This window comes from Gracilinanus agilis, chromosome 2 (genome assembly GCF_016433145.1).
Source record: "Gracilinanus agilis isolate LMUSP501 chromosome 2, AgileGrace, whole genome shotgun sequence".
NCBI classification, from domain to species: domain Eukaryota; kingdom Metazoa; phylum Chordata; class Mammalia; order Didelphimorphia; family Didelphidae; genus Gracilinanus; species Gracilinanus agilis.
In genome coordinates, this window is record NC_058131.1 from 37,285,806 (window position 1) to 37,299,131 (window position 13,326).

The 13,326-nt window shown below is 35.8% G+C and overlaps 1 protein-coding gene and 1 gene segment (V, D, J or C); both read right to left on the bottom strand.

Moving 5' to 3' along the window:
• The window catches only part of LOC123233181 (zinc finger protein 208-like), a 347,813-nt gene that overhangs the window by 120,877 nt on the left and 213,610 nt on the right, over positions 1-13,326 (bottom strand). The gene's annotated exons all lie outside the window — the stretch shown is intronic.
• Positions 590-1,174, bottom strand: LOC123236704. The segment is given in 2 exon segments: positions 590-897; positions 1,126-1,174. Coding segments are annotated over 2 exon segments (357 nt in total).

Sequence of the window (13,326 nt, forward strand, 5' to 3'; positions counted from 1 at the left end):
AGTGTTTTAAAATCTTTAACATCAATTCACTATTTGCTGGTTTGTTGTGAAGTGACTTCTAGGGGAATTTCTGTATTACCACATGTAAAGGTGGGAATTTCCTAGCAGTTTGTAGGGGTTTGTAAGGGCTCTAAAAATAGCCTATAATGTTCTTCTGTATTTCCCTGGGGCTGAGTGGGGATATTGATCACAATAATTCCAATAATAAGGAGTGTTAGTAAGAGAAGAGTCACACAGGGGTATCTGAGTGAGGGGTTTCCATCCTTCCTGAGGCTGTCATGCACTTCCTTGAGGTCCCCCCTGTGACTATGTCAGATAGGGTGGATTTTGATGGCCTCTGGCAACTGGGGTTTCTAGCAGGGAGTTATGAGCCTGGCCTTTTTTCTTTCTTCTTTCTTTTTTTCCCCACTCCCTAGCCCATTCTAGGACATGAGAATCTGGGATATATTGCCCCCAGAGCTGGGCAGTTAGGTCAAATTCTTCCCTGGGCAATGTGGTAGCTTTACCACAAGTGCTCTGGAGGAAGCAGCTGCTGCTGCCCTGAGTTAAAAGACTCAACAGCCTGGAGAGGTTTTTGTTCAGGCCTGTATCACTGTGGGCTAGAGAGGTGGTAATACTGCTGACAGTAAAAATGTCCAAAATCTTCAGCCTCCAAACTGCTGATTGTGAGAGTAAAATCTGTCCCATACCCACTGCCACTGAAGCGGGCAGGGACCCCAGATGCTAGGGAGGTAGCTTCATAGATAACAAGCTTGGAAGGTTTTCCTGGTGACTGCTGGTACCAGGCTAAATCATTGGTAATAGCCTGACTGGCCCTGCAGCTGATGGTGACTCTCTCTCCCAGAGTCACAGTCAGGAAGGTTGGAGTCTGGGTCATCACAATGGCTGTGCTGGACTCTTGGAAAAAAGAAAATAGGAAAAAATGGATTTAAGTTAAAAACCAAATCAATACACAATGAATTTCCCAGCAAGTTCCCTGCCTCTCAGGCAACAGGTTCTCTAACTGAGTCTGACATGCTATTCTCATTGGCTACAGAGACTACCTCCTCATACCTCCCTCATATATTTCAAGTTTTGGGACCTCCTGGAGAACCTCCACAAGTGTTAGCCTGTGACTAGTCTTACCCTGAGCCCAGAGCACCAGGAGGCAGAGGAGCTGGGATGAGTACATCATTCTGCCTTTTGTAGTCTTGGAAGCAGAGGACTCTGATCCACAAGTGAGACAGATAGTGATGGAGATGTATTTATATCCCAGGACATGCTTGTGCAAAGTTGGTGAGATATTAATATGCAAAACAGTCCCAAGAACCACTTCTCTCTCTAAGCTTCATTTCCAGAAGCCTGAAGGTAAGACTCTGTGCTGGACTTGCTAGAGCTATCTTGTGTTATCTTATGCTTAAATGATCTGTCTACTTTCATTTTTATCAAGTCTGCCTGGAGAGTCACATGGAAAAGCCACAGTAGATGGCAGGTTGTGATTATAAATAAGAGTGGCCTCTCTGTCTCCCCAGAAGAGACTACATCTCTGAATCTACAGCAAAGAGTTAGCCAAGAGGAGAGACAAATGTCTGAGCTGTAGATGGCAAAATAAGTCATGAGAAAAGAGAAATTACTTGTATAAAGAATTAGCTTATTAATAAGCATCCATGGAAAGGCAAATTTAAAATTAATTGGAAACTAAATAATCTAATTCTTCAAAACTGATGGGTCAAAGAACAAACCATAGAAACAATTACATACTTCATTAAAGAGAATAACAATGAGGTGACAACATATCAAAATCTAGAGGATACAGTCAAAGCAGTGCCCAGGGGAAACTTTATACCTCTGAGTGCCTGTATCAACAAAATAGAAAGAGAGGAGATCAATGGATTTGACTTGCAACTTAAAAAATTAGAAAAAGAACAAATTAAAAATCTTGAAGTTATAAAAGAGAATTCTTTATTGTCTATCCTGAGTTAATACTTACTTAAGTACAAGCTCGAACTAGGTGAATGAGCTCCAAACCACTTAGTAAATTCAGATGAGAAGCCAGCAAGATACTTGGAGAGCTCCACCTGTTTTCTAACTCAAAAAGTCAGAAACTTGTAAATTTTTTTAAGATTTCACATCCTCAGAAACTGTTCAATCTGGAAACTGTGAACCCTTTTGATGAGAAATTGACCTTCAGAAGGTGCTAAGTCAATCTCACAGACACTTCCTCACTGGGCAGTGCCAGGCAATTGGGAAATTGTGAATGGCCCCTGTAAAGAGGGGAGGAGACAAAAAGTCACCATAAAAACAAACCCTGAACTCAGTCTGAGGAGATGGTCTTGGAGAAGATTATCCGAAGAGATTGTCTTCTGGAGATAGCCTTCTAACTGGGGAGAGTCTTTTGACTTCAACTTAACCCTGAAGGAGCTCTGGCTGAGGACCTTGGACTGCTTTCTATTAGGACTACCACCTGGTGAGTGAAAAAGGCTGACTTCCTTTCCCTGACTTGTTCTGGAGGTACTAGCCTACAGAGAGGCCCTAAAGGCTAAAATCCTTGTTTAATTTATCTCTGGGCCCCCTTTGTTAGGGTTTCTTAAGCCCTGTCTGATTCCAACCCAGCAGGAGTAAATATCTACTCTCTCTGATTTTCTTACTTTCACTCTTTCTCCTTTTGTATATAAACTACCATAATAAAAATCATTTGTAATTGAGTAATAATTCCTGGCGGCTACACTCTTATAAATTTAGTCCAACCCTTATTTTAAGCCCTTACATTTTGTTCCTTACAAGATAAAAACTAAATTGGCAGTCCTAAAAATTAAAGGAATAATTAATAAAATTGAAAGTAAAAGAACTATTGAACTAATAAATAAGGCTAGGAGCTGGTACTTTGAAAAAAAAACAAATAAAATAGACAAAGTACTGGCTAATCTAATAAAAAAAGAAAGAAGAGAACCAAATTAACTGTATCAAAGGTGAAAATGGTGGTTTCACCTCTAATGAAGAAATTAAGGTAATTATTAAGAACTATTTGCTCAATTATATGGCAATAAATATGACAATCTAGGTGAAATGGGTGAATATTTACAAAAATATAAATTGCCTAGATTAACAAAAGAAGAAATAAAATACTTAAATAATCCCATCTCAGAAAAGGAAATTGAATAAGCCATCAAGGAATTTCCTAATTAAAAATCCCAAGGGCCAGATGGATTCCCAAGTGAATTCTATCAAACATTTAAAGAACAACTAATCCCAATACTATACAAATTATTTGACAAAATAAGCAAAGAGGAAGTCTTACAAAATTCTTTTCATGACACAAATATGGTACTGATTCCCAAGCCAGGAAGACCAAAAACAGAGAAAGAAAACTACAGGCCAATATCCTTAATGAACATAGATGCAAAAATCTTAAATAAAATACTAGCAAAAAGGCTCCAGCAAGGTATCACAAGGATTATTCATTATTGTAATGCAAGGTGGCTAACAGAAACTTTTTGCTTCGGTAATTTCAAACTGCCACAAAAAGACAGAGGTTTTAGAATCTTGAGAGAGACAGTTGGAAGCCTGAAGCTATAAATAGGGCTGAAGTTCCAACTGATGGGGCTTTTGCCTTCTGGCTTTTGCTTAGGCTGGAGGCTTTTGCCTTTTGAGCTGTGGCTTACCCTGTTTGCTTTGGCTTTCAGCGAGGCTTTGGCCTATTTGCTTTGGCCTTGGCCTGTGCTTATTTTGTCTTGGGGAAATTTGAACCTAACTGATTTCTCTGGACCTCTCCCTGATCTCTATTCATTTATATCCCTCCCTTTTCCCTGTATTTCCTTTTGGGCCCTAGGAGGAAGGGAAGGCTTGATGATTGAATATTGTGGGTTTAGTTTCTGTAGGCAAGTAGGGCATCCTCAAATAAATCACCCCTAGTTTAGTGATTTGATAAAGACTTTATTTAAAAGGCAATCAAACCTTCCTGACTGGGAGAGCAGGCTCTCTCAGTCTAACCCTCTCCTGCAACCCATTCCCCACCATTAAGCCCTCTCCCTAGCAGCAGTTAGAAAAACCTGAACCTCTTTCCCTCTGATTAACTTGGCATTAATAAATCCCATTTGTTACCTACTCAAAGCCTCTGGTGAATCATTGTATCGAAAATTAAGGCAAGGGCTGAAGAGGGAAGGAATTATTTTCTTTTATTTCTTGAGGGAACTGCAGGCATCCATCTTGGCAGGAAGTCCTCACCCGAGACTTCCTGTAGCCATCAGCTTCACTGACAGGGAGGAGCCCTTTGAACTCCTCCCTCAAGGAACTTTAGAAACTAACAAGAGAAAACCCCAGCCTTGATCTAAATATTTTTTACTAGCCTAAGTCTTCCCTATATCCTCTGTTCTCAAGCCTCTGTGAATAAACCTGTTTGCACTGCCCTCCTACATACTCCATTTCCCTATCTTCTATATACTTTCCCTTACCTTCATTTCTCCTCCAATCACCTTATAATCACCTATTTCCCCTTTATCCATCCTCACTACCCAAATTGCCTTGAGACCTGCAATTAGATTACCCACTACTTTTCTATAACACTATGACCAAGTGAGATTTATACCAGGAATGTAAGGCTGGTTTAGTATTAGGAAAACCATCCACATAATTGACTATATCAACAACCAAACCATCAGAAATCATATGATTATCTCATAGATGCAGAAAAGCCTTTGATAAAATACAACACCCATTCCTTTTGAAAACACCAAAAAGTACAGGAATAAAAAGACCTTTCTCAAAATAACAAACAATATTTATTTAAAACCATCAGCAAGTATCATCTACAATGCCTATTATCACCACTACTATTTAATATTGTACTATAAATGCTAGCAGTAGTAATTAGAGAAGAAAAAGAAATTGAAGGAATCAAGTCAGCCAATGAAGAAACTAAACCATCACTCTTTGCAGATGACATGATGGTATACCTAGAGAATCCTAGAAAATCAACTAAAAAGGTAGTAGAATAACCAATAACTTTAGCAAAGTTGCAGGATACAAAATAAAATCACATAAACAATCTACAACAAAACCCAGCAGCAAGAGTTAGAAAGAGATACTCCATTTAAAATCACTCTAGACGATATAAAATACTTGGGAATCTATCTGCCAAGACAAACACAGAAATTATATGAACATATGTAAACATAACTACAAAACACTTTTTGCACAATTAAAACTGGATCTAAATAATTGGAAAAACATTAATTGCCCATGAGTAAGATGAGCTAATATAATAAAAAAGACAGCCTACTCAAATTAATCTACTCATTCAGTGCCATACCTATCAAACTACCAAAAAAACTGTTTCATAGAATTATAAAACATTATAACAAAGTTCACCTGGAAGAATAAAAGATTAATAATGTCAAGGGAAATAATGAAAAAAAAGTGAAGGATGGTGGCCTAGCAGTACCAGATATTAAACTGTACTATAAAGCAGGGTTCATCAAAACAATATGGTACTGTCTAAGAGACAGAAGGGTAGATCAATGGATTAGAGTAGTGGTAAATGGCCTCAATAAGCTAGTTTTCGATAAACCCAAAGATCCCAGCTTTTGGGACAAAAACTCACTATTTGACAAAAACTGCTGGGAAAATTGGAAAACAGCAAGGAAAAAATTGGATATAGATTAACATCTCACCCCTATACCAAGATAGATTCAAAATGGGCAAATGACTTAAATATAGAGTGAAATCGTAAATAAATTAGGTGCACATAGAATAGTATACCTGTCAGATATGTGGGAAAGGAAGGAATTTAAGACCAAGCAAGAGATAGAGAACATTATAAAGTGTAAAATGAATGATTTCGATTATATCAAATTAGAAAGGTTTTGTACAAACAAAACCAATGCAAACAAAATTAGAAGGTAAGCAACAAAATGGGGGGAATTTTTATAACAAACTCTCTGACAAAGGCTTAATTTCCACAATATTTAAGGAACTAAGTCAACTTCACAAAAAATCACATTCCCCCAAGTAACAAATGGACAAGGAACATGAATAGGCAGTTTTCAGATGAAGAAATCAAAACTATCAATAATCACAAGAAAAAGTGCTACAAATTCCTCCTTATTAGAGAAATGCAAATCAAAACAACACTGGGGTACCACCTCACACCTAGCAGATTGGCCAATATGGAAGCAAAGGAAAGTGATAAATGTTGGAATGGATGTGGCAAAATTGGGACAAAATACATTGCTGGTGGATTTGTGAATTGATACAACCATTCTGGAGGGCAATTTGGAATTATGCCCAAGGGGATTTAAAAGAATGCATGCCCTTTGATTCAGCCATACCACTGCTGGGTTTGTACCCCAAAGAGATAATAAAAAAGACTTGTACAAAAATATGTATAGCCTCACTCTTTGTAATAACAAAAAATTGGAAAATGAGGGGGTGTCCATCAATTGGGGAATGGCTGAACAAATTGTGGTATTTGATGGTGATGGAATACTATTGTGCTGAAAGGAATGATGAACTGGAGGATTTCTATGTGAAGTGGAAAGACCTCCAGGAATTGATGCAGAGTGAAATGAGCAGAACCAGGAGAACATTGTACAAAGAAAGTGAAACATTGTGGGATGATCCAATGTAGCAGACTTTTCTACTAATAGCAATTCAATGACCCAGGACAATATCAAGGTACTTATGTGAAAGAACACTATCCACATCCAGAGAAAAAACTGTGGGAGTAGAACCACAGAAGAAAAACATATGATTGATCACATGGTTTGGTGGGGATATGATTGGGGTTTTGGCGTTAAAAGATCACTCTATTGAAAATATGAATACTATGGAAATAGGTTTTGAACAATGATACATGTATAACCAGTGGAATTACTTGTCAGTTTCAGGAGGGGGGAGGGAAGAATTCATGGTTGGGAAAATTCATGAATCATAAACTATGGAAAACTATTCTAAATAAATAAATAAATATTTTTAATAAAATTATTACAAAAATGAATAATATAGAAATAAGTATTGAGTAATAATACATGTATAACCCAGTGGAATTGCTTGTCAGCTCTGGGAGAGAGGAGGGAAAAGGGGTAGGGAAAGAACACGAATCATGTAACCATGGAAAAATTCTTGAATTAAAAAAATTTTTTTAAAAGAATCTCAGTGTCTTTTTAGACTCATTTGAGCAAACTAGGGATACTTAGCCTCTGGGGAAGTAAATTCTCAGAGAAAGTATGAAAAATGTATTCAAGAATTTATTTATTTTTATTGTCATGCAAAACTCCATATTGGTCATTGTTGTAAAAGCATACTCATACAGAACCAAAAACCCCAAATAAAGCCATAAATACACTGATGGGAAAGGTGACTACAATAGTTCTTTCTCTGGAGTTGGATAACCTTCCCCATCAGAAGTCTCAGGATTGTCCCAGATCATTGTATTGCTGAGAGTAGCAAAGTTTTCACAGATAATCATCATCTAGTATTACTGTTACTGTGTAAAATGTTCTTCTCCCAGTTTTGCTTCTTTTATTATGCATTAGTTCTTGCAGATCTTTCCATCCTTTTCTGAAATCATCTTGCTTCTCATTTCTTGTAGCACAGTAGTATTCCATGACCAACATGTACCACAATTTTTTCAGCCATTCCATAATTGATGGAATATCCCCTCAATTTCCAATTTTTTTGCCACTATACACAGAGCTACTATGAATATTTTTGTAGAAGTAGGTATTTTCCTTTTTTTTATTATCTCTTTGGGATGCAGACCCAGTAGTGGTATTATCAAATAAAAGGGTATGTATAGTTTTATAGCCCTTTGGGCATAGTTCTAAATTGCCCTCCAGAATGGTTGGATCAGTTCACAACCCCACCAACGATCCATTAGTGTCCTAATTTTGCCACATCCCCTCCAACATTTACCACTGCTTTTATGACCAAATTGGCTAATGTGATAGGTATGAGGTGGTACTTCAGTGTTGTTTTAATTTGCATTTCTCTAATCAAGAGTGATTTAGAACATTTTTTCACATGATTATTGATGGCTTTGATTTCTTCATCTGAAAATTGATCAGATGTTTTGACAATTTGTCAATTGCAGAATGGTTTGTATTCTTATAAATTTGATAGTTCTCTGTAAATTTGAGAAATTAAACCTTAATAGGAGAAATTTGTTAGAAATTTTTCCCCAGTTTGTTGTTTCCCTTCTAATCTTGATTGCATTAGTTTTTTGTCTTTTTTTTGGGGGGGGGTACAAAAGCTTTAAAATTTAATATATTCAAAATTATTCATTTTACATCTTATAATACTTTTTATCTCTTGTTTGGTCATAAATTCTTTCCTTCTCCAAATATCTGCTAGGTAAACTATTTGATGTTCCCCTAATTTAGTTATGGTATCACTCTTTATAACTAAGTCTCATATCCATTTTGACCTTATCTTAATGTAGGGTGGGAGATATTGATCTCTACCTACCTGGTGCCATGCTATTTTCTAATTTCCCAGCAGTTTTTGTTAAATAGTGAGTTCTTATTCCAAAAGCTGGGACATTTGGGTTTATCACACACTAGATTGCTAAGGTCATTTACCTCTGTTTATTATGTATCTAATCTATGCTATTGATCTGCTATTCTATTTCTTAGCCAGCACCAGATTGTTTTGATGCTTTCTGCTTTATAGTTTGAGATGTGGTACTGTTAGGCTATGTTTCTTCACATTTTTTATTAGTTCCCATTATATACTTGACCTTTTGTTTTTTCAGATAATTTTGTTATTATTTTTTCTAGTTTTATTTGGCACTTTGATTGGCATGGCATTGAATAAATAAATTAACTTAGGTAGAATTGTCATTGTTATTATATTAGTTCAACCTACCCATGAGCAATTAATATTTTTCCAATTGTTTAGATTTGACTTAATTTGTGTTAAGTATTTTATAATTGTGTTCATATAATTCCTGCATTCACCTTGGCAAGTAGATTCACAAATGTCTTATATTGTTTAAAATGATTTTAAATGGAATTTCTCTTTCTAACTCTTGATGCTGAACTTTATTGGTAAATAGAAATGCTAATGATTTCTGTGGATTTATTTTGTATCCTGCAACTTTACTAATGTTATTGATTATTTCAACTAATTTTTCAGTTGCTTCTCTAAGTATACCATCATATCATTTGCAAAGTTATAGTTTAGTTCCCTTATTGCCTACTTTTATTCCTTTAATTCCTTTTTCTTTCGTTATTGCTAAAGCAAGAATTTCCAATTCAATATTAAATAATAATGGTGATAATGGGCACCTTTGCTTCACTCCTGATCTTATTTGGAAAGCTTCTAACTTATCTTCATTGCAGATGATACTTCCTAAAGGTTTTAGGTAGATACTCCTTATCATTTTAAGGAATGACCCATTTATTCTTATGCTTTCTAGTGGTTTTAATAGGAATGGGTATTGTATTTTGTTGAAGGCTTTTTCTGCATCTATTGAGATAATCCTAATAATTGCATTAGAATTCATCCTTTTCATTTTTGATACTGATTATTTTATTTTATTTTTTCCTTTTTTAAATCAAGTTAACCAAACTCTGTTTCTTTTATTTGTTTTTTTTTCATAAAACTAACTCCTAGTCTTAGTTATTAGTTCAACAATTCTCTTACCTTTAATTTTATTAATTTCTCTTTCAATTTTTAGGATTTCCAATTTAGTATTTAATAGAGAATTTTTATTCCAGTTTTCTAGTTTTGGTAGTTGTATACTCAATTCATTGATCTGCATTTTCTCTATTTTATTAATGTAAACTTTTAGAGATATCAGTTTTCCCCTAAGTACTGTTTTGGCTGTATCCCATAAATTCTGATATATTGTCTCTTCAGTGTCATTCTCATTAATAAAACTCTTGATTATTGTAAGGGGTAAAAATTTAAAAGGGTTGCACTAAATTTATCAGAGTGTGGTCACCAAGAGTTAATTAATTCCAAATGATTTTTTGGCAATTTATTTATAAAATAGAGGGAAAGAGTGAAAGTAGAGAAATGAGAAGAGGGCAGAGTAAGAGATCTAGCTTAATGAGCAAGACTATGTGCTCAAGCCCTGGCTTACTCTGGCAGGGCTCCAGTAGCCCTAGCCAGAGGGCCTAAGGGTCACTTAACAAGAATTTTAGCCAAGAAGCTACCTCCACAGGAGGGGCTTCTCTGGAGGCTAGTACCTCCAGGAAAAAGCCAAGGAAGGGAGTCAACCTTTTTCACACACCCACGTGGTAGTTCTAAGGAGAAATAGAAAGCAGTCCAAGGTTCTCAGCCAGAGCTCCTCCAGGGTCCAGTTCGATGCAAAAGACAGCATCATAGGAAGTTCTGGTCAGTTTTAAAGACCATTACTTTCATCACTTCCTGTGACTCCCTCCCACTTTACATGTACCAATTACAGCTAAAGCTTTGTTTAGGACTGCCCAGGGGGCAGTCAGTTGATTCTGATTTATCATCCATTATTGCATACATGGGTCACAGACCTCCCCCACCTAAGCGTAAGTGTGGTGTATACACTTCTGGTGATTAAATCTAAAAATGGGCAGGGTAGAGTTAATCCCATCTTCACATTGTTTCTATAATTTGTTCTTTGATGAACCCTTTTTCAACATTAGATTATTTTATTTCTAATTATTTTTATTTGGTTTTCCATGGAACTGTATTGATTGTACTTTTTATTGTATTATGATATGAAAAGATGCATTTGTTATTTCTCCTTTTCTGCATTCAGTGGTGAAATTTTTATGCCCTAATACATGGTCAATTTTTGTATAGGAGTGTAAGAATTAAAATTAGGACTCTGGACCTTAGGGGTTTTAGAAGTTTATTAGAGTTACTTGGATAGGTAAAGACAAAATGATAGAGAGAAAAACCAGAAAGAGCAGTAGATACCAAGTGAAGACTTTATTTCTAAGACTATACGTTGCAATCAGCAAACTTTCTTAAGCAGTTATTAGGTGTCAACCACTGAACTAGGCACTGGAGATAAAAGTATAAAGAAGGAAATAATCACTACTTACAGTGAGTTTATGTTCTAAGTAGGGACAAGTAGATATGAAACTACACATTACATAAATATAAATGAATAAATAAAAATATACACAAAGCATTTAAATACAAAGTAGTTTAGGAAAGAGGGTATAACAGGACACATTTCAAAACAAGGATTTCAACTTACTGTCTCATCCTGATATCTACTGGACTTTATCAGTAATGAGCCCCACATAACTTCCCTACCTTATATAATTTCATTTAAAAAACTGTCCCCCACATTGGATTTTGACATGGTATTGCTATCCAAATGTCTGCAAAGTAATAAATCTTCCACAGAATCAGTTTCAACAAAATATAGTACAGATGCAATCAAATGAATATCTTTAATTACATGTTTCTTCATTCACTTAAAATGTGAGAAAGGAAGTTTTTAGATTCTCAAATGATCACAAGGATTATCAGGCATATGGAAAATTCTCATTCCCAGTGTATTGAGTACTAAGGAAACTATATGAAGCTGCCTTGCATACCAATTGTTAATCATCATTTCAACCATATTCATAGATGTAGGTAGCAACAGCATGTCTCCTATCAAATAACATTTTTCATGCTTAGAAATTCTGTAAGAAACCTTATGCATTATACAATGTAAACAAGCTCTTTAATGACACAGGAGGGTTTTGAAACTTGTATTTTTATTTGATGAAAAAAATCTAATTTTTCCTTGAAAAAATATTTTTATCTTGACATCACATTCAACAGGTACATTTATAAATTCTTTCCAAATTACTAGTGTCATGCCATAGGCAATTCATTCACTCATACCAAGCAATCTTTCCCCTTTTTTGATAACAGTATTTATGAATCCCAATGATAAATATAGTGGATCACATTTTCTGTCTTTGGACTAATAGTCTTCTAATCCAGAATGATGACTTTAAGGATGGCCATTCAATTAATTAGCTTTGAATCTTTGACATTTCACCATCTTTCTACAAGAAGTGTCTGAGTGAACAGTAAAAGAATAAAGCCTATTAAATGAATATAACATCCCTTAAAAGAGTTTGACCTAATGATCCATAAAGGAAAAACCAAGTAGATGATTAAATAAAATCTATTCCCTAAATTAGATTGTACATTTCTGTGGACAATATAGAGAACTTATCCGTGTGTGTGTGTGTGTGTGTGTGTGTGTGTGTGTGTGTGTGTGTAATTATATGTATGTATATCTTGTTAGTTGCTATGAATGTGCAATGAACTGGGACCCAAAAGTAATAAGGAGGACAGCAGGCTGGATTGGCTCCAGATGATTGCACCATTTAATTTGGTGGGGGGGAGTAGGGTAATCCCAAGCTCCTCCTTGAAACAAAGGACCATCTTTCTTATCAACATTTTTTCAATGATGAATGACTGTGAGTTATGGAAAGATCACCCAAAGGACAGGTGCAGTCTTTCCTTTTACTTGTATTTATACTCCCAGTGCTTAATACAAGTCCTGGCTTTAATAAGCTCTTAATAAATACTTTATCTAATTTAATCTACTTTCTAAAATTTATCCATTTCCAATTTGGATTCCATCTGATTGTATTATTATCTAGTCCATACATTTGGGTAAACAAAACATCCAACATGAAATCTATTATTGAGAAAAAGAATTTGGCTTAATGATACACACAGGAAAAGCAACCTAGATGAGGAATGCATATTGTTCAGAATACAATGGGCAATTCTGGACAACAAATAGATATTAATCCATTAGTATGCATCAGCACACTCATACATCACAGGCACCTCACATATGTGATGAGTTGGACCCAGAACTGACCAGAGGAGAAGAGCAGACTGGATTGCTTTTAGGAAACTTCATGGATATATTTTTTTTAATAAAACCCTTACCTTCCATCTTGGAGTCAGTACTGTGTATTGGCTCCAAGGCAGAAGAGTGGTAAGGGTAGGCAATGTAGGTCAAGTGACTTGCCTAGGGTCACACAGCTGGGAAGTGTCTGAGGCTAGATTTGAAACGAGGACCTCCCGTCTCTAGGTCTGGCTCTCAATGCACTGAGCTACCCAGCTGCCCCCTACTTCATGGATATTTTGATAATTTCCTTTCTTCATGAAACAAAGGTCCACTTTTCAAATATTATTCTTTTCTATTTCTCTAATATTTTTCCAATAAATTGCTTACTTGACTGACAGCAATATTCTTTTTTTTTCAACAATATTCTTCCAATGATGTATGAATGTGAGTCAGGGAACACTGATCTTTGACCAGGCTATCTTCCATCTGGCTCTGCCTCTTACTATATGTCCTGCTCTCTAGACACAGAACAAAGGGAAGCTAACTGA